Consider the following 24878-nt stretch of genomic DNA (forward strand, 5'->3'; position numbering starts at 1 on the left):
ATCATCCCATACATCATATCCAAACCCATCATTCATCTCAGGAAGCCCAGAAACAGTGCTTCAATCTGACAAGTACACTAATTAAGAAGCCCTTCTTATCTATATTATAGATATAGCGCAACTTTATGCTATAATTATTAATTTTTCTCTGTAACAGCTTAAAATAGAGCTTATATTTAAAGGCTAAGTTAGCTCTTTTATAATTAGAATTTATGCTAGATGTCTATTAAGATATAAGCTTAATGTCCTGCTGCTTAATAAAGTAATTAACCTAGTTTTTACTAGCCTGTTTCCTAGCTATTTCTAAGGCAAAATTGTGTATTATAAGCCTTGTAGGCAGTAGTCCTTTTACGCAAAGCTTGTTAAGGTATTTAGAGAGTTCCTTTTCTTGTACGTTGTTAAGGAGTTGTTGATTTTCGTGCTTCTCTGCATAGGTGCCCTGCACCCCGCGGTGGCGCTTTAATAGTGTAGAGCGACAACAACCAAATTTTTTCGCTGTCGCACTATAATTAGGTTTTTCTCCAAGCTTCAGCAATTCAAATGACGCCAGCGCGGCCTCAATTGGGTCCATATTGGTGGAGATAAGCTTGATTGAAAAGTTGATGAATTTTGGTTGTGTGTGCGTTACGAGGGGCCGTGCGTTACGAGGGGCCGTGCGTTAAGCGATGAAACACGGTACCTCATCCTCTCTATTTGATCGAAGCGCTCGCTAAGCTTCTCATGCAAGGATTGGCGGATAACATCTTTAGTTAGTGTAGGTACGGATACAGGTTAGTCATCAAGATAGTTCAATTGCTGGAAGACGACTGAGCCACTTTCGTTTTCATGACAATGCTTGTCCCTCATCAAGTTTGGTCACCCTAGATACCAGAGGAAAGAACGTAACAGAGTAGTATTATCTCACAACATGCAAGAGAATGAGCTCTTATAGCATTGTAATAGAAATTATGCAAGAAATAATAAAATATTATGCAAGACGACTTCACGTAACGTCTTGAAATATTAAGCCTAGGTGCAGGAGACCGTGAAGCCGTTACGATGAGGCCGGCAAATATTAAGGACATTTCTACTCTTCCGTAATATTTAGAGCTCTAGTTATCACAAGTTTCAGATAGCACTTCAGCATGGCCATGCTTCCACCTTATCATGAAAAGCATCAACATGACTCATTGCGTTAGGATCCAACACCTATCTTCACATATCTCTAGCCTACAAGTACTTACTTCTACTATTCCACTCAGAAATTACACCCCCACCCCAACAGTTTTATTCTCCTACGTGGTCCCTACGACGACTAACCTTTGATCCTCGCGCTAAACTTACTATGGACACGCCTTCAAGCTTAACCGCCCCGCCCCAGCCTCGTGGCAACTCCAATCTATACACCACATTCTCTGACGAAACACCGAGTGAGTGTCAGTGGAATACGTCGCGCCAACTAAATATAGAATTTCGAGAAAGGGGTTGATAAGCAAGACAGCAGTACTTGGACATGGTCTAGCGACTTCTCTTGCCACCGAACAAGTCTCCAGGGCTTCCAACGAGGCGTAGTACTGTACGACTGGGCGATTTTGAGGCCTGTACGGGTGAGATTTTGTGTACGTTCGTACGACAGGGAGGAGGAGAGGTAGGTGTACGTATCGTAACTGTTACAGCTCACGTGATCTGTACGAGTAGTACAATTTAATTAAAGTACGCCGTACTCTAGTTAAAACAGCTAAGACTATAGGTCTCTAGAGACGCAAGATTAAGGTCTAATTAACTATAAAATAACTAGTTCTCCCTAGTAACAAGAGCAGATAGGACTAGATAAGGCCTATAAGGCGGCAAGAGGCGTGGATAGATAACTCTGCAATAGAAAATGGTCTGTAATAGGCATTTTTGAGACGACAGACTGCAGATGGATAGATTAAACCCCTTAGAAAAAGATTTAAGCGCCCGCAGGCCTCCTGCTCACTAGAGCCCTCCTACCCCTCCAGAACCCCTATACAAACTTCCTAAAAGGGTAATACAATCTGTACTACGTACCGTACCTAGGGCATCATTAATCGTACGGTACGGCTCACGAACTCGGTACGTTCGTACTGAACACGTGACCGTTACGGTTAACTTTGTACGGACCGTAGTACGGCCCGTTGGAAGCCCTGCAAGTCGCGCAAGACTGAGAATGAGTTCTTCCGTGCCAACGACATACACACCGATCTTCAGGCTTGCATTAAAAAAGTCTTCACCGATGCTGGGTACGGTGACACCCACATTTATCCTTTATTATGTTGTAGGTATTCATATGCTGACGAGCTAGCCCGAAGCGTTGCAGTTTTCGATACACCCACAGAGACAGCAAACCCTTTCTAATCGCGTATTCCAACTCAGGAACGCCGAAGCCGCAATTTACAGGGTGGCTACAGATGCCATTTATTATTTTTAGAGAGCCGACGCAGTTCCGCTTTGTGAGGGCTTGGGTGTTTTTAGACCCGGGCTGAAATATAGACTCAGACACAAGGACACGACGTCCCCGAAACTAGATCGTAGCATTAAAATGGCTTTCGGGGCACCGAACAGATTCCACCTATGGATCTAGGACCGACAGAGCAAGACGTATCTCCGATTTGCGCAACGAAACAAGCCTCTATGATCGCAACCTGATTTCAATATCTAGAGGAGCAGGACAGTGGCTAATAGCTTCCAAAAGATAACATTGGTAGAACATCTGTCGAGGTTTTGTGCTTTAGGATCTCGAAAAGGACTCGACAAATGGAAATCCGAGACGTAGATAATTTCGAAGCATTGCTCGAACGAGCGCCTACAAGCAGGATGGTCTTACGCAAACTACCTACAGGAGATAACTAGACCTTACAAACATTGGCAAGATGCTCTAACGTGCAATATATTAGCAGCTACTATGCCTGCTATTAGAGAAAGTTTAGTCTGTTAGAGAACTTGCTGGAAACATGTAGAAGGTTATATATATGCTAATTCTAGTACTAGGACAGACTTTTACGGAACTTGAGAAGTTAAAAAGGAACAAGGGAGTATTACATATATTTAGCAGAGTAGAAAGGACATTTAGGGTAGAGTATATCATCACGTACCTAGGAACACCTACAGAGGTGTTCTAATTTTCAACCTCTCTTGCTAAAATCACCATTATGTCAAAAGAGTATCAAACTCTCTCCCAAATCCGGCCTTGCCAAGTTCTGTCGTGCGTGCGAGCATTCAAAGCTATCAGAGATCTCAGATGTCGTGTACCTGTGAGCATCATGAATGGACACACCCTCTAGTTCAATTCAGGAACCAGGGATGATATTTACCTAAACCCTCGCCCGTAGCACCCACCCCGTCCGACTAATCCTACCAATAATAAGAACGACGGAGCCCGCCACAATCATACTACCAGCCCACATCTGCGCCGTAAAATAAATCCCTCCATTCCTTTGAATCAGCGCCCCAGATATCGGCGGCCCAATCAACGTCGCAATACCCGTGACTGCAAACCCCATACCGTTCCGCACCCCAACTTTACTCAAGTCCTTAGTCAGTGAACTCAGGGTAGATGGAAAAAGCCCCTGGAATCCTGCGGTAAAGAGACCATATGTGATAGAGAAGGCGTAGAGTCCGTTGACTGTACGAACAGCGGACCAACAGTAAATGACAATTGCGCTGATGAACGCGAACGGGATGAGTGTGTTGTGTGGTCCAAACTTGAGGTCTGCGAAATAGGATGGGATGAGGCGGCCGATGAGTCCGAGCCCGTTCATGATCATGAGGAGGTTGACGGATGTACTGTAAGACACTCCGATGACATCTATGCCATAAGTACCAACGTAGTAGAATGCAAAGAATTGCCCCAGGGTTACGAGGAAGACGCCAAGGAGGTATAAGCTGTATGCGGCTTCTTTGAAAGCGGCGATTTCAAGAAGCGGACCGGCCCTTCGAGGTGGAAGACGGGGTTTTAGAAGGGAGGTGTAGCACGCTCCTACAGCCAGCATCAGGAAGCCCATCACTCGTACGGTCCATGGAAAGCCTATTTTGGGCAAGAGCTGGCGTGCGATAGAAGGGTAAACCATTCCTCCAGTTGCGGAGCCAGAAGCGACGATGGCTACTGCCACACTCCGATTCTTGGAGAAGTACGTTGTAACGAGGGACATGGCGGGTGTGAATTGGAGTCCACATCCCAGGCCGGTAAGTACGCCTTGCGCAAGGAAGAATTGGTAATACTGAGAGCTTAGAGATGCCATAAACATGCCTAAAGCGGCTAAGAAAACTCCAGGTATGACTACCCAATGGAAGTGCCCAGCATCCAGCGCACGTCCAGAAAACATTCCGAAGAAGAAATGTCCTAGCATCTGCATGGATCCAATCCACGAGACAGCGGAGGGATTGAGTCCAAGATTCGAGGTATAATGTGTCTGGAAGACGCCAAAGGATGCGATCAATCCCCAAGTGTTGAAAACGACCAGATGGCCCATGAAAGCTTGAGTCCAGGCCTTGATGCCTTTGTCCGGGGGAGGGCCTGGATCTTGAAGGGAAGCATTGGACCGAGCCGAAAAAACTCTGGAGATGGCAGTGCCTAGCGACTTATGGCTATTCTGGCGTTGAGAGGGAGTGCGGGAAATTTCATCGTGGTCTGTGGAATGGATTGAATCGCGATCACTTCCGTGAATGTCCTGGCTGTTAACGATAGAGCTTAACTTCTCGAGGTCATGAAACTGCTCAGGATCTGGGTTTTGAGGAATAGGAACAGACATTATAAATTACTAGTGTCTACCGAGAAGCAAGTATGTAGAATGAAAGCTGGAGTTGGGAAAATGCGAGAAGGAAAGCCAGGCGGGGTCAGTTATTCAAAGTTGATTCCACCGATAGCGGGGCAAGCCATGACATCCATCTCGGAAGGAACGATGGAGCGATGCAAAAGAAGATGATCCATTGGTTGGACGAGGAAATGCACTTCCGATAACAGCACTTTTCCGTCGAAGATTTTCGGCTAAGTTAGAGTTCCGCCTACGGACTTAAGCTTTCTAGAGTTAGCTCAAACTAGACGGAAAGAACGCCGGTCCTCTCACGTGAATGCATATCTCAGGCCTAAACTCAGGTCTCCGCGATCTCCCCAGGAAATGCCAGAGCTGGATTCTTGATTGTAGAGACGCTTAATAGCTATAGAGGCTTATTAAAGCCTGGGATTTTTGTGAATAATCAGCAGATTTCATTTAGAGAAGGTAACTGACCTTGCCTAAACCGCATTTGCATCATTGCCTAGGCTTCCAAAGCATTGTCGCTAGGCTTCCAGAAGGCATCATCACTAGATATTTTGCCGCATCCCTTCGCTCCTGTATCTTTTCGGAAAGTTCAATGGCTCCAGGGTGGAAGCTGTCAAACACAAACTCATTCTCTTCAAGCACTAGCTTGCTTTCAATCTTGTCGGCGAAGCGCGGATTTGATGGTGACTGATGCACTAGATGAGAAAGGCATTCATGATTGCGCCAGGTGCAGCAGTCGTAATACTTTTTCCACTGTGTGCCCGGGTCAAGGAGTACTGTAGGACGTCAGGGATGTGATAAGAATTAATGGCTGGATTAAGATGTAGGACTGAATTATTCGGGGTGTGTGTAGATAATAATTGACAAAAAAATGAAGGGGAGGGCGAGCGTTGAGGCACGCTGTCCGAGTCAAACAAGAAACGAGGCAGATAGGATGGAGTGGAAGGGGCGAAAAACAGGGGGAAAGTCTACGGGAAGAAAATGGCATGGAATGGAGACAAAATGAAACCAGAGTCTTACACCCCACAACCCAAGCCACCCTAGGATCTGAAGGATGAGACCAAATATCTTTCTTGGAATTGGGTAACTTGATACTAGCCTCATCATCGATAAAGTCTGTAGGCTCTTGCCTTTGAAGGTGATCTCTCCGGTGAGCTGTTCTCTCCCTTGCTCGTCGAGAGTCGAATAGCCGTCAAAGGAACACGAAAACTGCCCCACTCCCACTCCCCGTCCCCCTCAGCCACTTCCTTCTTCATATCATCATTACCCGTTTCCTTCCGTTCTTCTAATTCGTTCCATTCTTGATGCGCAGCTTGGGTACATGATGATTGGGTGGGAAATAATTGCTGCCAGTCTGGCCATGTGAAGGTTTAAAGATGGTTGGCAAGATTCATGTACAATTCCCGATCGTTCAGCAGACGTAGGAGCACTAGCCCATTGTCAAACCGGAGCTTTGTGAACCGGAGCTTGATGTCGGAGTGCTGGATGAGCAGGAATGGTTCCCTGTTATCGGCTGTCCGCAGTTGGGGCATTTGGGAGGGGGTGGGTAGGAACTGGTGCTTTGGATGATACCCATGACTAGCGAGTGATTGGGAGAGGGGAGTTGGGCAACAATTGAAGCAAGAAGGTGATATAAGATTAGAGGATAGTGGAAAAGGTGTACCAGGTAGTTAACAGCAGAAAGCGAGTGAATGAATGGTGCTTGTGAAACGAGTGATTGGGGTTTCTGAACGTGGGGTTTTTCCTTCGACATGGAGATGAGTTTATATAGAAATCCATCCTGTATGTAACGGAATTGAGGCCAAATGCAGACATCGCAGGACAGAGTTAGAAGTCGAAGTCACATTGCATGCCTTCTAAGACATGGTGGGAGTGAAGGAATTGCCTTAAACGTCTGGTTACCTACCTGGTGCAGGGCTTCTCAAGTTGCGATAGGTTCGAGAATACGACGAAGAAGGCATCAAGGGCGGCATTGCCACTGTACGACGTAAAAGGAATCGTGTTATCGTATTGGCACAGGTGACTTGCCGAGCAGCATGAGGCTTGTGAGTCGAAGGAACAATCATCAGCAGCCCGAAGCGGCCAAAACGCGGCTATCGCCAATCGAGACTAGCGCAAACCGCCAGCCATGACGCACTTTGGTTGTCTTGTATGCGAAGCTGAGATGTTTCCCTCACTGGCTCACTCATCAAACGCGCACGCCGAGCCGCAACACCGCGACGCACGGCCTCGCCATGATAGCCCAGAATGGCCTCTGCCAGCGACATTATTACCCTCACCAGCTCTCTCGCCCTGCGCTTTAGCATCTGGATCTTCTTGCGCTGGGTGAGTGTCTGCCTTGAGCCCCCAGCCTGGAGTTGCTCCCTCAATATATTGCCTGTCACGGAGCTAACCATTGATTACCGCAGATACCGACCACTGTTAGTCATCCGCGTCTCAGCGTTTCATCGTGAGCCGCATCGAGTATTCTGACGACGTCCCCTAGATCGTGCCACCACTCGCTACCGCCTTGACCCTGGTCTACATACCCTCTTTTTTCCTCAGCTTCCAGGACACAGCCCAGTTCAAGGTCATCTCTGATGAGCTCGACGTTATTGTCAAGGAGACTGTGGCGCGGGGCGAATCCTGCTCCTCTGAATCCTCGTCTGAAGAGATAGAACTGCTCGAGGGCGCAGAAGACGGGTCGCTGCAAGAGCTAGACGTGCAGGAAACAATTAAATATGAGGAGAGGGAGCCCAGAATACTGCGGACGCTACTCACAGGTCTTCCAAGTCCCTCTTCGGCCCTGTGGAGCTGGGTAACCTTTGCCATCAACATTGCCCTGATATCTATGGCATTGGATGTGATGTTGCGCGCACCTGTGCTCTACCCGTGCCATGATGCGTCATTTGCCCGCGTTGGCTATGTTTCGGAAAACAGCGCAAAATTCCTCGTTCGAGAACCATATACCTTCGATGTAAGAGTCAGGTTTCGTCCGGTGAACGCTGTCTCTGGTCCATGGATGCAAAAAACTCTCTGGGCAAGCCACCCGGGGTACTGGCTGACCAATGATACCGATTTCACTGCAGCCATCACCCTCGAGCATCTTCATTCTGACACAGCCTATGAGTATATTGTAGAGGTTTCGAGGGGCAATGTAACAGGCACCTTTACCACCGCCCCTCGCGCTGGTCAAATTTCGCAATCAAAGGACGACAAATACACGTTCGTGCACTCCAGCTGCATCAAGCCGCGCGTTCCTTACACACCTCTTCAACATCCGCTTCACTTCCCCGGAATGGCACATCTTACCAAATGGTTGCCTGAACTCCGGCCCTATTTCATGCTCTTTCTAGGTGACTTCATCTACGTCGACGTCCCTCAACGATTGGGCAAAGATGCGGAGGCCTATCGTCGGGAATATCGACAAGTCTATTCTTCTCCCTCCTGGCCTACAGTGGGCAATAACCTCCCCTGGATCCATGTTATTGACGACCATGAAATCCAGAATGATTGGAGTGGCAATACCACGGGCGTCTTTAGCGCTGCGTATGATGCCTTCACAAACTATCATGTGGTAGCCAATCCACCTGCGGTCCGAGAAGGTCACACATACTTCATGTTCACACAGGGTCCAGCGCAATTCTTCCTCATGGACACTCGTCGCTATCGTAGTCCGGAGAATAGCAATGCTGCAGATGAGACCAAGACTATGCTTGGAGAACCGCAGCTGTCGGACCTCCTCCATTGGATAAGCGAATCGCCTCCTCGAGGCATACACTGGAAGATCATCGTCTCCAGCATCCCATTCACTAAGAACTGGCAGTTCGGTTCGGAAGACACTTGGGGCGGCTATCTCTTCGAACGCCGTAAGATTCTAGAGGCGGCTTGGGACCTCAGCTCTAAGATGAGTATTGGAGTTGTTATTCTCAGCGGCGACCGCCACGAGTTCGCAGCCACCTCATTCCCGCCGCCAAAGGATTCAAAATGGCCCGTCAGCGCAAGCGTCCACGAGTTCAGCACGAGCCCATTGTCAATGTTTTATCTGCCTTTCCGCACCTACGGCGAGATCGACGATGAGGATGTCTGCATCAAGTACTTACCCGACGGGAATAGCAAGTTTGGCGCAGTGGAGATTACGGCTCCAGCGAACAGTGAACAGAGTCTTCTTAATTATAGGTTGTTCATTGATGGAAAAGAGGCTTGGACGCATGTGATTTCGACTCCACCTGCGAGACATGGCAGTGCGAGAGCGAAAGACGCTGTGTGGGGATGAGCGGAATTCCGTTGATTTGCCTTGCGAGGACTGCGCATGGGGTGAATATATTTAACACTTAGACATATATGCATTAGGTGGAGTCCTCAGTAGACAGAACTCTGTATGTGGTTTCAGCTTCAGTCAGAGGACGGCATAAACTAAATCGTAGCATGTAGTTTTGTGTCGTTTACTGTCCACAAAATCTCCGAAGTGGTAAGATTAAAGTTGAGGGAGCATTTGGGGGTGTTTCGCTTCAGTTCGAAACATCCGGATTCCGCCTTGCTTGCTCGGCTAGAATCCTGCCACAGTACCCGCTTCGCTTTGATTGAGTCGACGACCGCGGAAGAAGCGCACTCCTTCTGTAGTTTGGCCCTGAAACATCAACGTTGTGGTGGCTTGTGCCCCCGCAGGAACCCGAATTTGGTAGCAATTTACATAAGGATGAGGACAGGATAGGAAAGCGCTGGTTTGCAGGAGGAATTGGGGCCCTGTTGGGGTCGTGTTTAATTCTGGTGCATGGGTTAATGGATCAGATAGCTTCTTGTTCTGTTCCATGGTGTCTAAGACCGGGCTGGAATTTATCGGATGTCAACGTTGTCCGCATCGCTGGGATTCAGTCGTAGTCGGTACTAGTTAGAAACAATTAGAAGTGCAGAAATTTCCTTTTCCTTCAGTGAGGTGACGCCTTCCCCATGAACAGTGGGTGGAGCGGGTTGGTAATTTTATTCAAGCTCCTTTTTGCCTGAGGAGATGTTCTCAGAGAAAGGACTAACGATGGATGTGGTGAGATGTCTTCGACATGGATTTCTGTTTATGAGCATACAGTTCGAAGATAGCAACCCTCCAACCCATGGCGCTACATTGGGTCATGTAGCAAAAATAGATTGAATGCTGCTATCAGCCCCACTTCAGCTTTGCCTTTTCCTCATCGTCCCTACTCCACTCTCGTGGAAGCACAGCAAAGACGAGATACGAAGTATGAGTCTTCAGCTCGGGCTCCGTCCGATGAATCAACCTCCCTTCCTTGAAGAGTTCTCTTGTCGCCAAGTCCTTCTTCACCTGCTCCAGCCTATCGTGCTTCGACGGCGGCAAACCCTCGACTCGCTTCTTCCCGTCTCCATCTGCTCCTGTTTTATCCTCTTTCGATTGCACGACTTTCTCACCCCTCTTCTTCGCCTCCGCCCTCCTCATGATTTTCTCCTGCTTCTCTTTCTGTAATCCGTGAAAGATCTTTGCGCGATCTTCAACATCACGCAGGCGCTGTACTGCTTCTTTGACAGTAGCAGCGCTAGGATTAGCACCTCGAAGCCCTTCTTCCTGCAGACCGATGCGTTCGCGTCGGACTTCAAGCCGCTTGGAGAGGATCTCGACCATGTCGATCTCCAGCCAGCCTAGGGAGCGGAGAGCGGAGACAGTTTTAGTGACTTGTTCGATGCAAGGAGAGAAGGTACATATTCGGATGGCGGATTTAGGGTTTAGTGGAGATCGGAAGGGTTTCAGAGGTATGTAAAGCTGTGGAGTGGAAGTTGAATCGATAGCCGCTGGTGTTGATGGATCTGAGACCGAAGCTACGGATTTAAGGGCAGCGGATGATGGCGGGGACCGGGTGAGGTGTTTGAGGGCCAACCAAGGCGCTGGCAGATCAAGAAATATGGCGTCGGCGTCTGGTGCTGGTTCCATTTCCGAATCGGAAGGAATGCAGAATCCATCCTGATAGACATCTCGATTAGTAATGGTGACTAGGCGATCAAGGCCATGTTCTCCAATCTCATTCTGCAATTGGTTTGCCCGTTTCTCATGAAATTCAAAGCTGTAGACCTGGCCATGTCTCTTCTTCCTTTTCTTGGCGGCCACATCCCCATGCTCCCCACCAGGATGTTCCACGCCATTGGTCGTGGTTGCCTCCTCGAGATAGCCACTGAACACGGCACGGACAGCAGCGTGTGTAAAGCTACCGCTTCCTGCTCCAGCCTCAATTATGTGGTCACCCGGCCGCACTTTTAGTCTCTGTAGAATGTAGCTATAATCCGGTGTATACACGACTTGGGTCCGATGTGGTAAGCAGAGCGTCCACGTTTCCGGTGAGGGAGGTATCAAGTGCGCAAATCCACTGCTTGCCGTGGCAGCTTTAACCAAGTCTCCGCTAGTCTCATCAGTCTCATGGGTTAGTGTCCTCTGACCCTCCTCATCCACTTCGCGCTTTCGCTTCTTTGATTTTGCTCCTCTTGATCCGGTATCAACGACCGACGCGAGGATCTGCGTTCCCCACGGTTGGTTGAGGAGGGTACTGTGCGGGTATGAGCCGAATCGGGTGTTTTCAACTTTGCCTTCAGCATAATCCGAATTCGTGGATGGAGAGAGCACCGTAGGGATGAGGTGGTCGCGTTTGAGCTGGAGGATCCCGAGACTGTTCGGCGCGGAATGTGTGCCTGGGTCGAGAAACGGCGACGGGGAAGTCGCCATTGAAGCGTCTTACACACGTGCAGAAATGTGTAACGTGGGTGCTCGGAGTTAACCCGATGGTGAATTGGACCTGGTCACCTGGTGAAGCTAAGGGAGACGGAAATTTTTGGCGGGGAGCTTCGCCGGCAGCGGGGAAATGCGCCAAGACCTCTGTGACAGGGGTCTAATTCCGCAATCAACGTGACACGACAGCCACAGCCTCCAGCCTCTCACTGACTCACCCTATTGTGTTTCTGAACACTTCATCGTCTTCTCTTTACTCATACTCTTGTCTCCCCTTCACTTCTGCCACTCCTTTAACCCCCTGTCTCCACGCCATCTCCTTGATGGTATTTCGTTTGCCGGCTTTGTCACGTCAAATTGCTTCAATAGGAACCATCCCCCACAGACTTCAAATCTGCAGTAAAGTAGCGTTTCGACGAATCTGGATAGCTACCATGGCTACACAAGCACGTACACAGCCACCCTGGAAGGAACCCCAGTCATCTATCCCTCCTAAACTGAAAGTCTGGAACTCATTAACCCGGACTAAGAATGACTTCATTCCCATCGACCCTGAAGGAAAGGAGGTAAAATGGTATTCTTGCGGACCCACTGTCTATGATGACTCCCACCTAGGCCATGCTAGGAACTATGTCACCATTGACATTCTCCGGAGAATTATGGCTGGGTACTTCAACTTCAATCTAAAGTTCGTGCAGAACGTGACAGATGTGGACGATAAAATTATTCTGCGCGGACGGCAGCAGCATTTGTTGGCCAAATTCAAAGCAGAGAATCCAAAACTAACCAAGCAAGTGCTGGAAACGACTGTCAGGGCTTTCGATGCGTATGTGAAGAAAAATCTCCCCTTGCTGAGCCAGGACTTGAGACCAGAAGACTTCAACAAGGAATCGTCGGGAAAATATGCCCATGTCATTGCGGGGAAGTCACTAGACGGAATAGGACCACCGACCGACGAGGAAGCGAAGATCAAGATGCACTTGAAGACAGCAGGCTCGGCAGCGACTGCACTTCTAGCATCCTCAAATTTGACACAGACAGACGTAAACGAGTTCTACACTGGTGCCGAGGATGTCTTACTCCCATATCTAGACAGCTTACATGGCTCAGATATCGACTCTGAAGACCGCTCCATCTTTACGAAGCTGACACAGAAGTTCGAGGCTAGATTCAATGAGGATATGAGGAGTCTAAACGTGCTGGACCCGGATGTCGTCACTCGTGTAACAGAGTACGGCCCTCAAATTGTAATGTTCGTAGAAAAGATTGTCGAGAACAAGTACGGGTATCAAACTTCGGATGGCTCAATATACTTCGACATTGATAGTTTCGAAAAAACACCTGGCAACCACTACGCTCGCCTTGAACCTTGGAATCGAAACAACAAAGATCTTCAGGCAGACGGTGAGGGAGCGTTGACGAAGAAGCCAACGGAGAAACGTGGTGACGCTGACTTCGCCCTGTGGAAATCAAGTAAGCCAGGTGAGCCAGCCTGGACATCGCCCTGGGGACCCGGCCGTCCAGGATGGCACATCGAGTGCTCGGCGATGGCTAGCGATGTCCTAGGGTCACAGATGGACATCCACTCTGGTGGAATAGACTTGTGCTTTCCTCATCATGATAAGTAAGTTCTTTGCCTCCTTGTCCACGGATTTTCTCTAATAGATTGCAGCGAACTTGCACAGAGTGAAGCCCACTTCTCTCACAAGGAGGGCGGCCACCAGTGGGTAAACTACTTCCTCCATATGGGCCACCTCTCAATATCAGGCTCCAAGATGTCCAAGTCCCTCAAGAACTTCATCACTATCCGTGAAGCTCTAGCGCGTGGTGATTGGACAGCCCGAAGCCTCCGCATCATCTTTCTCCTTGGCGGCTGGCATGACGGCGTTGAGATCACAGACGATCTCCGAAAAGCAGGCTCATCATTCGAAAGCTACGTCACGAACTTCTTCTATAAAGTCCGGGATCTCGAACAACATCCTAATACCAACGCATCTGGGGCTGAAGACGAGAGATTGCGGAAGCTATTTGAAGCTGCGAAAGAGAGACTACATAGCGCGCTTGCGGACTCCTTTGATACGCCGACGGCTCTGCGCGCTATATCCGGCCTCATTACAGAGTACAATTCGACTGATAAATCTGGGCTCTCGGATGCAGTGGTCTTCGACATTGCTAAGTGGATCACACGAATAGTGCGCATCTTCGGCCTCGACGGCTCAGCCGACCCCAATGATGGCACAACTGGCTGGTATGGCATTGACATCCCTACTGAGGCGAAACAATTCGTCTATGCTGCCGCTCGCGAGCGCGACGAAGTCCGCCAGCACGCAATTGCAGGAGACTTATCAGACTCAGTCCTCGCATCCATCATCGCGAAAGACAGATTCGTCCCCCAGCAAGATGCATCTGCAGCCCCCTATGCAGAGGTGTTGTCATCGTTTCAGGAGAACTTGAAGACTCTTGCGGAGAAGAAAGCCCCCGCTAAAGAATTCCTCGCCCTTTGCGACAAGCTTCGGGATCTCGATCTCTGGAACTTGGGCGTCTATCTCGAAGACCGAGAAAATTCTCACGCAATGGTACGGCCGATTGATTCAGAGCTACGCGCCGCTCGTGACCAGAAGGAAGCCATCGCTCGACAGAAGCGTGAAGCGAAAGAGAAGCGGGAGAGGGAAGAAGCAGAGAGGAGAGCGAAGCTTGCAGAGCAAGCCAAAATCGATCATAAGGAGATGTTTAAGACGGAGGAGTTCAGTGCGTGGGATTTAGATGGCATGCCCACTAAGGATGCGAAGGGTGAGGATGTGCCGAAGTCGAAGATGAAGAAGTTGAAGAAGGAGTGGGAGAAGCAGAGGAAGCTACATGAGGATTACCTTAAGGGTATTGGGGCGGCTTAAGTATAGGCTGGCTGGATGTATGTTTCCGTAGTCTTCGCGTCGGACGGTTGGTATTCTGATTACCTGAAAACGTAGGCGTATCGTTCACTCTTGGGAAGATCCCTTCCCTCAAATCCTCCTCCTTTTATTAGTTAAAGGGAAGTTATCCCCTGCACTAATTCATTATCTACATTCACAGGCATTGATTTCTTAACAAAGTTGTCACCCTCTTCTGTGCATGGAAGTGTAGGTACACCCAAAATTACTAACATATACGTGGAATCCCCCTCTTGAAAAATATGTGGCGCATCACCACTTCTTTTGCCAACTGTGCCACCGGATTCGCATGGATGCAGGCGCCCCCGGCTCCCAATCTCGAACACGCCTGATACGGTTCCATGGGGGGAAGAGAACGTTGGGAATAAAAGGAGGCGACGCAGATGCAGAGAAAGATAAGGCAGCCACTATTGTAATCTGCGCCCTCACTAACATTGGCGTGGTTCCACCGGGTAGACAAGCGGAAGGGACGAATCTGGGAAAGTGTTCATCGCTGTCCGATAAATGCTCATAAAGTACACATCTTGAACTTTCCCGGGATATATCGAACCTCCATATCATCAGCATAAACGATACACTGTCGATAAGTGCCGAAAGGAGGGTTTGAAGGATTTACAGACTGGGGTCAGGATCCCTTCTGCGCCACCGAATGTAAGAGGGAACGACAAGATAAGATCTTGACCACGATGCGTATTGGCCAAACGAGTTCTAGGGGTCGAGATGAGAAATTACATTTAAGCCAGGGCTCGAATGGTAGATGTGATGGACTGCCTACCCATAGTCAGAGCTAGGCTATCAGTTCCCTTGGGATTACCACTCTATTCTTTCGCTATGTGTTGTGCGGTGGTCCCCGTTCAACTCTCACGCACCCCTAGTCTCTTCGGGCTTAAGACTCCCAAATCCCGCGAAGATGTCTATATCATCACCAACTGGTTGCGATACCATCTGTATTCGACTTGGCTCTTTACTCGAAGTGACATCAAGACTATTATACTTCCCAAAACGATATTTGGTATTCTGGGCGCCACCGCAACCTCCGCCTTCGGATTGCCGTCTGAATATGCTATTAGACCAGTGGATGCGCTCCTTCAAGCTCCTGTCACGGCGTTATGGGTTTGGAGTAATCTCCTACCATTCGCGATCGACAACCAACGACACTGGGCTGCAATCGAGGAAGACCGGATCAACAAGTCATGGAGAGCTATGCCATCCGGAAGAATGACACAAGCACAAGCGAAGAAATTCATGCTCTGTTCGTACATCACTACAGCATTCATTAGTTGGAGAGTTGGCGGTATGGCGCAGTGTTTAGCTTTGATGGTTTTGGGTAAGTCACACCTTCTGTTGAAGCGCGGACTTTTACACTGACAGATCCTAGGATGCTGGTACAACGATCTAGGCGGTGCAGACAACAGCTGCGTTGTGAGAAACCTGATTAACGGCTTAGGTTACGTATCCTTCTCATCCGGGGCAATGGAAGTTGCAGTGGGTCACTCCCTGCTTCCATACGCCAACATACTCACGAGTGTCGCTGAGCTGCACGGCCTTTCTAAGCATAACTTCTTACCCCTCTGGAATTGGCTCGGAATCCTTATCATTATCGTATTCACCACCACGCATGCCCAAGACATGCACGACCAAGCCGGTGATCGTGCGCGCGGCCGCAGGACCGTTCCCCTTGTTATTGGAGATGTTGCGGCGAGGATCTCCATTGTGATTTCTGTAGGAATTTGGTCTATATTTTGCGCGTTGTATTGGGATGTTGGTGCTCTGGGGTTTGGGCTGGTAGGCATTTTGGCGGCCGTTGTGGGGATAAGAACGATGGCTTTAAGACGTGTGAGGGATGACAAGAAGACGTTTATGTTTTGGAATGCATGGATTACCGCGGTGTATATGCTGCCTTTGCTGAGTCTGGTGGGGAGGCATTAATATAAGAGAAGTATGGGCGAGAAAAGATAGAGCGTAATCTAGCACTTGTCTTTCGACCAAATTAAGAAGAGGATAGAAGGGAGATTTCGCACTTGGTTAACTATATTCTTTCTGTCTATGTATAAGTAAGGCTGCATAAGTAAGGCTGCACTCTCCACCATAATATTGACCCTCCATTCACTTTCGTGGCTGAGTAGTAAGCTCCACTGTCTCAATTTTCAGCTCAAACCATTCGTAGCCGGCCATTCATTGACGCTTGGACGAATTCTACGCAACTATAACATATTCTCTCATTATCAAAAGCACCGCTATGGAAGGAAGCTTTTCCGCAAGATTAGATGAAGAATTGTCAACACCACTCCCATCTACATAATTCCCATTGCTCCGGAGGAGACATGTTGTGGGTTGCGACCCAGAATGGCTCGCTTGAATAAGATTAGATTTGCTTGATCGATCGCCTTGGAGTCTAAAAAGGCGCTCCGCTCCGTATTTCGAGGCTCCGCGCGTCCTCTGCCCAAAATATGTCCTGAGATTTGCTTGTCACTCGATCTATGGTCGTACCTGCTCATTACGTCTACAGGAGGGAATCTCATTCTGTGTTCGAGTCGACCGTTTTCATGGTTTCAATTACCATCCTTTCACGATTACGTTATCTTCCTTGTGCGTGACCTCGTAGCGAAGATGGTTGATTTCGTGTTTTGAAAAACATAGCTTGGGACGTCAGTCGCCCGTCTGGGTAGTTTCATTTTTGACCTTCAACTCCTTTAGCATAGCGATAGACTCATTTACTGCAGTGGTCAAGTCCTCAAGCTCAGTGATTAGCTCTTAAATCTTCTCCTCCCGAAACAATACACCGTTAATCTTTATGTCCTCAGTCTCTACTTCTTTAATATTTCCCTCATTGATCTAAACCTCCCTAGTCTCAGAGTCCTTGACTTCTACTCCTCCAGCCTTTTCCTCTATGATCACCACCTCCCTGTTCTTCTCAATCTTCACTTCCTTCGTCTTAATCGCATCCTCGAAGGATACGTTTCCGAGCTCTTTGAATTGTACAGAACTTACTGGTCTTCAATCCCACTTGCGCCATGAGCGGTCCTTTGGGAGACATAATTTATCTTTTTAGAACGCTTTAAACGTTGTATTACTTAGACTTGAGATCTCTAAAGCAGACAAAAGACTATGCTGAAGCCGATGAATAAATCAGCGAACAGATCCGCTTATTATAGAAAAGCCTCTTCTGACCAGGATCTACTCACGGCCTTGGAAGATGTTGGGAGACAGTTAGAAATGTTGTGAAACAGGCCGAAGCGGAGGTGGGGTGGCGCACCTACCTGTGGTGCGAATCAACCTAACGAGAATTGCAGCCTATTGAAAGTTATTGGTGCGTCCCTAATCCCCAGCCTCTTCATTCGTATTCAGGCTTGAGATGTTCTGCGGTTGCCTTAGGGGAGAGCCTTGGGGGCGATTATGCTGTGCCGCACAGGAAGGATCGAAATGTAAACCAAAGCCTCATCCGCAGCATTCGACAACCCTAAGCGAGGTCTCATGGCCGCAAGAAAGTCCTGCGTCGGACATGTAAAGCTAGCAACGGAATGTTTGCATCTTTTTGCGTGGTGTCCCCGAAACAGTAATCTAGAATTTCGTGACCTGGCCGTGGAGTTGACTGATATCATTGGTGAAAATTTAGCAATCTTTGCCTACAGCATGCGACGACGACTTTCTAACGGGATCATCAAACTATCGCCCACGCCAAAGGCAGAATCATTGTCCAGCGATATCTGCGAGTGATGCAACAATCAATCGAAAAATGATGAAGCCGTGTTCCTATTGGACTCGTCCCATAGCATCACGCACAATTTCACATGAGAAGAATATTCGAGCCCATCTTCGTCTTGGTGTCTGCACTCATACACTCATAAGCACCTAGGACTAAATTATCGTTTCTCTTCCCTCCCACTTTCCCCCTTCCAACTCTGATTCGGCTAATCTTGGAACATGCCATCCGGTCTCCGCAAAGATCCAGTCCTCTAGTGAGAGACGAGAACGATGGCCATCCACTGCCCGTTCTACAAGAAGACGCACGGAAATTGGTTCACCAAACGCTACGAGGGCGAGACAAGAACGAAGGATTGAGATTGGCTGCATGGTAGCCAATTCACTCTCTAGCAATACGAAATATGATTTCCGTTTTATAGGGTTAGGTAAGAGGTGGAGTATGAGATTAACAAGGAGAGACTGATGTTTGTGACAAGAGTAGAGGAGTCTTGGAAATGAAGGAAAAAGAAGGAGCAGAGGTGAAGCTTTTGGGAGAGAAGTTGGAGAAGATGGCTGAAGTTTAGGCAGAAGCCTGGAAGGTTGAATATTGGGCACACGAAAGAGACCTTAGACTTTTGGGGGTAATTTTGCGAAAGGAGAGAGAATGCTTCCGTTTGCGGTCATCGAGAGTTTGTAGCTGGGAATTTGTACCTTGTTGGCGAGTTTCTTCAAACGTTAAAGGAGATTAAGAGATCTATCAAACGTGTGGATGACGACGTGGCGACGTTAAAACATCTTTCGGTCTCATTTCGACGACGAGTCAGGAGGGTGTGGAGGAGCTGCTTGATCACGCCACGGGAAAGTCGATTCTCTACCTCACTGCCACAGAGGAGTTGTTAGAGATAAGCCTTTGCTAGACGAGTGTGGGGATGCTAATGCCGTTACTGGCGATGAAAGACTCCGATCGTGATGACGGCGCTGTTGGGGAGACTCGAGTCACTCGACAACTCTATATCCTCATTAAACATGACGTTAGAAGGAATGTCGCGGACTACACTGGGCATTGCAATTTATTTTCCTACTTGAACGCATAGACAAAGGAAAAGAGAAGAGAGATATCCGCGATACATCGGGAGGATTGGTTCGCCGATGATCGTCGAGCCGGAATTGCAGAGAGGCTTCGAGTTGGCGTGGAAGAGAGGAAAGTAGTATAAGAAGCCGCCACATTTCCTGTCTCAGTTTGACAACACAGTCGCTTGTTTGAAGCGTGACCCTTCTTTCCAAGATGTTCATTAAAAGAGCGGCTGGAGCTATCCAGAGTTAAATTTTATTAATATCATGGGGGAGATTGGACATGTGGATACGGAGACAAAGAGAGGGGAAGCCATTTCTTGCAGAATTTTTATCGGTTCATGGGAAACTCCTGAATCACTGATGGGAAATTGATGAAGAAAGGAGTAGAGAGGAGAATAACTGGCTATTACGGACGTTACGTGGTGATGAGCTTATAGTGAAGCTCTGAGGGGTAATAATATTGATCAGCACTGGGTTAGTGACTGCTGCAATGATTTTAGAAAGAAAGTTGGCCGCCAAACGGTACCCTAGTATCAAGTTGCCCGTTAGAGAGGCAGTCCTTCACCGAGGTGGCTCTTAAAGGATTCATGTCTTTTAAGATGCCAGCGCTTTGGCGCTTCGGAAACTCGAATTCACATAGGGGATGTGCTACCCTGTGTTTGAGGAAGACAATGCAAGCACAGAGAATAAGTGTGATAAGGATCATGATAGAGGGCGTAAAGTATGACAAGATAGGCAATGGGAAAGGTATGCGATATGAGAGGAATCTGCAGCACGATAACCTGTAACGTGGAACTTAATTAGGCCAGAATTTATCCCTCAAGACCATCGTTGAAACCGGATGGAAGGTTAATAGGATGCACATTTCTATCTTACATTACCCCGGTCATGTTCCACGTCTCTCACCCTCTACACCCGTACCAGTCTCTATATCCTCCCTCGCTTCTCTGAACTCTTCTGCATTACCTTCATTACACTCGCCCTCCATACTGACGTCGTCATCATCATCATCATCAACATCCTCCTCCTCCGAATCTTCACCCTCAAGTTTCCCAACAGGACTTCTCCCAAGCTCCGGCTTCCGCTTCCGCTCGAAATCTTGGGCATGAGCATCGCGAAGAATTGTCCCTACTCTTGTCAAACCTCGAGCAAGAGGAGACGAGTCATCGCCCGTGCCTGTGTAGGAAGTAGCTCTACGACGCCGAGCCGAAGACCGGCTTTGAGTTGCCTCGAGCCCAGAGGACGTGGTAAAGGTGTGAGTATGAGGTGTGAGAGTTTCTGGTGCGGGGGCAGTTGAGGTGCGGCGGAGAGACGCATGTGGTGAAGTTCTGGTTCCGTTCTCCGCGTGTTGTTGGTGTTCGCCTGAGGCGCGAACATATACATCTGGGCTTGAGGGCACGTCGTAGGGTAACGGTATGTCGCGAGAAGCACGGAAGCGGCCGACACTTCTGTATGTCAGTTCTGGGGTAAGCTCAATTAGAAGTGATACTTACTTCGTACAGTGCTCGTTCTCGACTCGGAAAAGCGTCCACATGCCTCTCCTGCAAACTTCTGAGAATGAGACAACGAACGACAAAATTGCAGAATGCTGAAGCTCGATAGGCCAAATAGCATAGAAGATCCAATTAAACCGTAGTATAGGATCCAAAGCCATCGCAACATAGTATATCCAGACTCGCTTGTAGCCAAGCGTTTTGCGAAGGAAGGGGTGACGAGCGTATGGGTCACCAAGACTCCAGTCCATGATCACATCCCATATGCCTAATCTAAATGAGCACCAAGCTTTCATCCTATTCAAGGAACGACTTACTGCAATAAATGGAATTAATTACGGCGAAGGTAATAAAGATGGCGCGAGTTTCAGGGATCTTATGGAGGCGGTAAATGCTCAATGTGACGTAGAATGAGATGGTTGCCATATACTTTCCGCAATTCACCAGATGTGGGAACACGTTTCGCGTATCGTAATAACGTCGTATACATTGTAGAGCCCGCCAAATTCCTGGGAGGGTAGCAAAGAAGCCCATAAGGCGAGAATGGGTTGAATTACACATTGGGGGGTTCCCCCATTCCTGGGAGTAAAGACAGAAGAACAGCTCGATGTTCTAGCCAGATGATTAGCATAATAGTGACTGTAGCAGGCAAGACTTACCCCCATGCTATACGTTAGCGAGCAGAACATATCACCCAGATAAAAATCTCGGAACTCAACGGGATACAGTCCCGCTAGAAGTAAGCGCCACTGCTCAGGTCAACTCGTATCACTCTAAACAATTCTAGGGCACTCACTGTAGAATACAAAAGCCAGATTCGACTTCGGTGGTATACTGCGGGCGCGGGAAAGAATAGCACTAACACAGATATGCCAATTAAAATGACAGGGTAGTAGAGGTACATGGTCCTGCTGCCGAATTGATTGAAATTGAGCCACATGATGAACCCTAGAAGGAAGATGAAGAATGAAGGAAGCTAAAAGGTGTAAGCATAGCACTCTTCTCAGCACGGGCCACTTACTTCACAAAGCTGCCTCCAGTCTAGATGATGGCGGGTATCATATTCGAAAACAAAGACGTAGTTGATTTTTGATTCGTGCCAAACACGACATGCCATGCAAAATAGAAGGAACAAGAAATTCATGAGAAAATACCCAGCGTAGATCTCAGTTACGTTAGTAATAATCGATCGCCCCGCAGTGTTGTCTTACCTGGAGCAGATAACTCGTATTAAGCGCAAGTGTGTAGTCATCTGAAAACAGCAATTGAATCCCGTACACAAGCCCTTGTATGCCGAAGACGAGGCCTGCTGCCAACATGACGCCGTTTCGGAAGGAATTTTCAGTGTAGTCGCCTGCTCGAGACATTTTTATCCGAAGCTTTCCAACAGCGACCTTGTGATTCCCGTTCTCGAAGTACCTTGCATATAAGTCCTCTACTACACGGATATGCCCCTCGAGAATATCGCTCTGAACAAACCATGCCTTGTTCACCTTCTCCGTCATGTAACGCATGGAGGGGCGAGCATTGACCGTCTTGTCGTACTTTTTGTTAATCTTACGGAAAGCTGTCCGGTTTAGTAGAGCAAATGATTTTAAAAGCTCGAGCCCTCGGTAGTACTCCTGAAGCGCGGTCTTCAGTTTCCTCTTCGCTGACCGGTAAGGGATGTCGGGGTGGTCGGGATGACGGACGTAGTCGCGATGATCATCTGGCATTATTTGAGGCCTCAAGGCAGACGGGGTACCGAGGTCATACATTCCTTTCGTTGTTTTACCGTATCGACCAGCTTTAACTGCCCCCAGGGCGCTATCAACGGGCTTCAACCAGGAGGCGTTTAGCGTATGACCTCCCAGGGTGGGCTGCTGTTCTTCATCCTCGGAACTGGAGAGCAGGCCGTCAATATGGAGGCCGTTAGCCGCATGCTTTATGTCATGTTTTGCTTTCATCTTGGCAGTCTGCAGAGCGATAAGTTCGTCAACTCGCCTGTCTCTCATAATATGCAATTGCTCTCTTAGCACCTGGAGTCTCTCAGTAGCCTCATCCTCCTTCTGCTTGTAGAAGGACTCAATTTTCTCAAGCTCTAGATCGAGGAAGTTGAAGAATTCAGACTGTCGAACGTCAAGGTCGCGATACGCCTCAAGAGGGACGTCACTTGGACTAGAGGGTGGGGTTCCTCTTCCCGTTACCGAAAACATTCGTTGGAGCAACGGCCGAGGGTTGTCCGGTCCAGGTGTAGAACTGATTCGTTTGGGTGTGAAGATGCTCTTGTACCTCGTCGGCAATGTCGAAGACTGCCGATGAGGCGATCTCGTCTTCCCGACATGGAAGGCATCGCTATCGGCACTCGGAGGGAGTGGGGGGGACTTAGAATTGGCGTGAGCTGTATTGGAGGGGCCGGCCTTTGGCGAAGCAGTTTCAGGATCTAGGGCAGATGCTGGCAGCTGCAAAGATGATGGTATTCTTCCTCTCTCATGCCGACCGGACGGCGGGGAAGGGCCTGGGGGACTTCCAATGATACTGCCATATCTTGTTAAGCCCTGAAATCCCGGATCTTGTCCTTCCTTGAGTGGCTGCTCCTCTGGACTGGGCCGAATCTCTCTGGCAAGGGAGGAGCGACTGCCATTGGACTTTGCTTTCAAGCTGACCTTGTCATTCCTTACTGCCAGTGCCCTCAAGTCTCTCGAACCCTTCGCATCGATAGTCTCCCGGCCGCCATGGTTTCGATTGAGAAACGAGTATTTCGGGGCGGTTTCGAACGGCGAGGCGGTGGGGGTACTCGCACCACGGCGTCGAAAGCGCGGAGTCTGGTTGACGGTTCGAAGTGCTCGAGAGATGGCTTTGAGCTTCTTTTTGCCTTGCTGGAGGAAGGAGCGGTTAATTGGGACTGGGTGAAGGTCATGGATCGTAATTGCCGCACCTTGTAGTTCAGGTACTTCAGCCGCCACTCAGGGACTAGGTCGTGCTCAAGCTCTCTGCGGACACGGCAATTAACTTCGTGGAATCTATCTCAAGATGGCAAAAGGAGATGCTTACTTTGCGAATTTCATGTCTGCGCTGTGAAGCTGTAACACAGGCGAAAAGGACGATTGGTTAGGAATGCGCAAGGGGACTGATCCGAGAGTAACGGCGACATCAGGATTCACGACGGATCAAAGAGAAGTGGCTGGAGTTATTGGACATTGAAAGCAGGTGAAAGCGTGTCGTTCAAATGCTGTGTGCGACGGAGACGAGATTTCGTGGTCCCATAGCTAGGTCGTGTTTTTCAGAAAATCGCTCCAGTCTACCCCGCTTGGGCCTCGGCGTGGTACAAGCGCACGACGTCATTCTTGAAACTCTGCATGAGACTCCAGTGCATAGCAAGACAGAACAGCTCTCTTCAGCAAGGCAACTATTGTATTTAAGTATCTAGCCGTCGCTTAATGCTACTAATGATCTCTCGTAACTTTCATCCTTAATTCCATCCCCTTTGCTCAAACCTCTCGTGTCGTCCGTAATGATTCGGATCATATTGGTCAGCGCCCTGGTCCTGGACATAGTGGTCGTTGTACATCTGCTCGGCGTTCTGCTTTGCTTGGCGTTTAGCCTTCTCTTTATCAAACCAATCTTCTCCCTTCGTCTCGGCCAACTTGTCTACCTCAGCAGCAGCGAATCCAGCGACCAGCTCCTTTGCGAAGGCATGAGACACAGGCTTCCCTGTGGAGGATTAATCAGCACCAGAATTGAGTGAAATCGAGTAGAGTGGTTAACCCTCTTTACGCTGGTGATCCTCAAAGGCCTTGAAGCCAGCAAAAGCCGCGCCGCCGGCTATGATTTCGTGGCCGAGGCTAGATTTGTTCTCCTCGAACTGGCCGTTGTTGTAGACCTGGTCGTAAGAACGCTCGGATTCTCCTAGATTGGAAGCTGTTTCAGATTTGAGGGCTTTATGAGATCATATTGTGGATGAGCTTACCCCAACCGAAAGGCATGCTGGAAGCTGAAAAGGAGGTAGGTTGACGCGGGAATTCTTGTGTGATGGATGTAGTCGGAAGTAGGAAGTTTTCAGACTGGCTGATTGAAAGAGAGAAAGAGGGCAGGCGCAGGGTTTAAATATATATCTCTCCTGACATAGCTTTCACGATTTCAAGGTTCTCGCCTGCATGAAACACATCGAAACCACAGCTTGGCTCACAGCTTTCGTCATTCTGCGTTGAATCCGGAGAAAGGCACGAATGAAAATAGAGATGCCCCTCATGGCGAGACC

At 48.7% G+C, this 24878-nt stretch overlaps 9 protein-coding genes across 9 annotated transcripts; 5 read left to right on the plus strand and 4 right to left on the minus strand.

Annotated features, from left to right (window-relative positions):
• Window positions 1-398: 398 nt before the first annotated feature.
• Window positions 399-1064, minus strand: BDR25DRAFT_360751 (uncharacterized protein; the record flags this gene model as incomplete). Its single annotated transcript, XM_033696298.1, has 5 exons — window positions 399-439; window positions 478-586; window positions 646-717; window positions 805-841; window positions 982-1064. 5 exons carry the CDS (start codon window positions 1062-1064, stop codon window positions 399-401), a joined length of 342 nt encoding a protein of 113 aa, XP_033541978.1.
• A 60-nt stretch (window positions 1065-1124) lies between these two features.
• BDR25DRAFT_360752 (uncharacterized protein) lies at window positions 1125-2773 on the plus strand (the record flags this gene model as incomplete). The annotated part of the gene is made up of 8 exons (XM_033696299.1): window positions 1125-1173; window positions 1242-1428; window positions 1481-1586; window positions 1961-2113; window positions 2152-2245; window positions 2299-2450; window positions 2526-2671; window positions 2719-2773. 8 exons carry the CDS (start codon window positions 1125-1127, stop codon window positions 2771-2773), a joined length of 942 nt encoding a protein of 313 aa, XP_033541979.1.
• A 503-nt stretch (window positions 2774-3276) lies between these two features.
• BDR25DRAFT_379879 (MFS general substrate transporter) lies at window positions 3277-4760 on the minus strand. Its single transcript, XM_033697640.1, has 2 exons — window positions 3973-4760; window positions 3277-3882 (listed from the first exon to the last, which is right to left on the minus strand). Exons 1-2 carry the CDS (start codon window positions 4746-4748, stop codon window positions 3312-3314), a joined length of 1347 nt encoding a protein of 448 aa, XP_033541980.1. The 5' UTR covers window positions 4749-4760; the 3' UTR covers window positions 3277-3311.
• Window positions 4761-7004: 2244 nt separating this feature from the next.
• On the plus strand, window positions 7005-9012 carry BDR25DRAFT_240665 (Metallo-dependent phosphatase; the record flags this gene model as incomplete). Its single annotated transcript, XM_033685715.1, has 3 exons — window positions 7005-7082; window positions 7166-7177; window positions 7243-9012. 3 exons carry the CDS (start codon window positions 7005-7007, stop codon window positions 9010-9012), a joined length of 1860 nt encoding a protein of 619 aa, XP_033541981.1.
• A 704-nt stretch (window positions 9013-9716) lies between these two features.
• On the minus strand, window positions 9717-11533 carry BDR25DRAFT_396353 (tRNA methyltransferase complex GCD14 subunit; the record flags this gene model as incomplete). Its single annotated transcript, XM_033698426.1, has 3 exons — window positions 9902-11533; window positions 9794-9850; window positions 9717-9762 (listed from the first exon to the last, which is right to left on the minus strand). Exons 1-3 carry the CDS (start codon window positions 11455-11457, stop codon window positions 9717-9719), a joined length of 1659 nt encoding a protein of 552 aa, XP_033541982.1. The 5' UTR covers window positions 11458-11533.
• A 131-nt stretch (window positions 11534-11664) lies between these two features.
• On the plus strand, window positions 11665-14520 carry BDR25DRAFT_306797 (uncharacterized protein). The gene is made up of 2 exons (XM_033690707.1): window positions 11665-13084; window positions 13133-14520. Exons 1-2 carry the CDS (start codon window positions 11895-11897, stop codon window positions 14349-14351), a joined length of 2409 nt encoding a protein of 802 aa, XP_033541983.1. The 5' UTR covers window positions 11665-11894; the 3' UTR covers window positions 14352-14520.
• A 698-nt stretch (window positions 14521-15218) lies between these two features.
• On the plus strand, window positions 15219-16446 carry BDR25DRAFT_379884 (uncharacterized protein; the record flags this gene model as incomplete). The annotated part of the gene is made up of 2 exons (XM_033697641.1): window positions 15219-15707; window positions 15759-16446. The coding sequence occupies 2 exons, from the start codon at window positions 15219-15221 to the stop codon at window positions 16314-16316; spliced, it is 1047 nt and encodes a 348-aa protein (XP_033541984.1). The 3' UTR covers window positions 16317-16446.
• A 265-nt stretch (window positions 16447-16711) lies between these two features.
• On the plus strand, window positions 16712-17668 carry BDR25DRAFT_360761 (uncharacterized protein; the record flags this gene model as incomplete). Its single annotated transcript, XM_033696300.1, has 7 exons — window positions 16712-16720; window positions 16782-17009; window positions 17041-17112; window positions 17139-17190; window positions 17237-17408; window positions 17483-17585; window positions 17618-17668. 7 exons carry the CDS (start codon window positions 16712-16714, stop codon window positions 17666-17668), a joined length of 687 nt encoding a protein of 228 aa, XP_033541985.1.
• A 6348-nt stretch (window positions 17669-24016) lies between these two features.
• On the minus strand, window positions 24017-24700 carry BDR25DRAFT_270624 (uncharacterized protein). The gene is made up of 3 exons (XM_033687219.1): window positions 24588-24700; window positions 24386-24526; window positions 24017-24331 (listed from the first exon to the last, which is right to left on the minus strand). The coding sequence occupies exons 1-3, from the start codon at window positions 24601-24603 to the stop codon at window positions 24090-24092; spliced, it is 399 nt and encodes a 132-aa protein (XP_033541986.1). The 5' UTR covers window positions 24604-24700; the 3' UTR covers window positions 24017-24089.
• Between the last annotated feature and the right edge of the window lie 178 nt (window positions 24701-24878).

This window comes from Lindgomyces ingoldianus (assembly GCF_010093535.1).
Source record: "Lindgomyces ingoldianus strain ATCC 200398 unplaced genomic scaffold BDR25scaffold_40, whole genome shotgun sequence".
Lineage (NCBI taxonomy): Eukaryota > Fungi > Ascomycota > Dothideomycetes > Pleosporales > Lindgomycetaceae > Lindgomyces > Lindgomyces ingoldianus.

Coding starts and splice junctions, on each gene's coding strand:
- BDR25DRAFT_379879 (XM_033697640.1), bottom strand. CDS start 4,748: ATGTCTGTTCCTATTCCTCAAAACCCAGATCCTGAGCAGTTTCATGAC. Junction 3,883..3,972: donor CTGATGCTGGCTGTAGGAGC/GTGCTACACCTC, acceptor AGCCGCATACAG/CTTATACCTCCTTGGCGTCT.
- BDR25DRAFT_306797 (XM_033690707.1), top strand. CDS start 11,895: ATGGCTACACAAGCACGTACACAGCCACCCTGGAAGGAACCCCAGTCA. Junction 13,085..13,132: donor TGCTTTCCTCATCATGATAA/GTAAGTTCTTTG, acceptor AATAGATTGCAG/CGAACTTGCACAGAGTGAAG.
- BDR25DRAFT_270624 (XM_033687219.1), bottom strand. Junction 24,332..24,385: donor GGATCACCAGCGTAAAGAGG/GTTAACCACTCT, acceptor AATCCTCCACAG/GGAAGCCTGTGTCTCATGCC.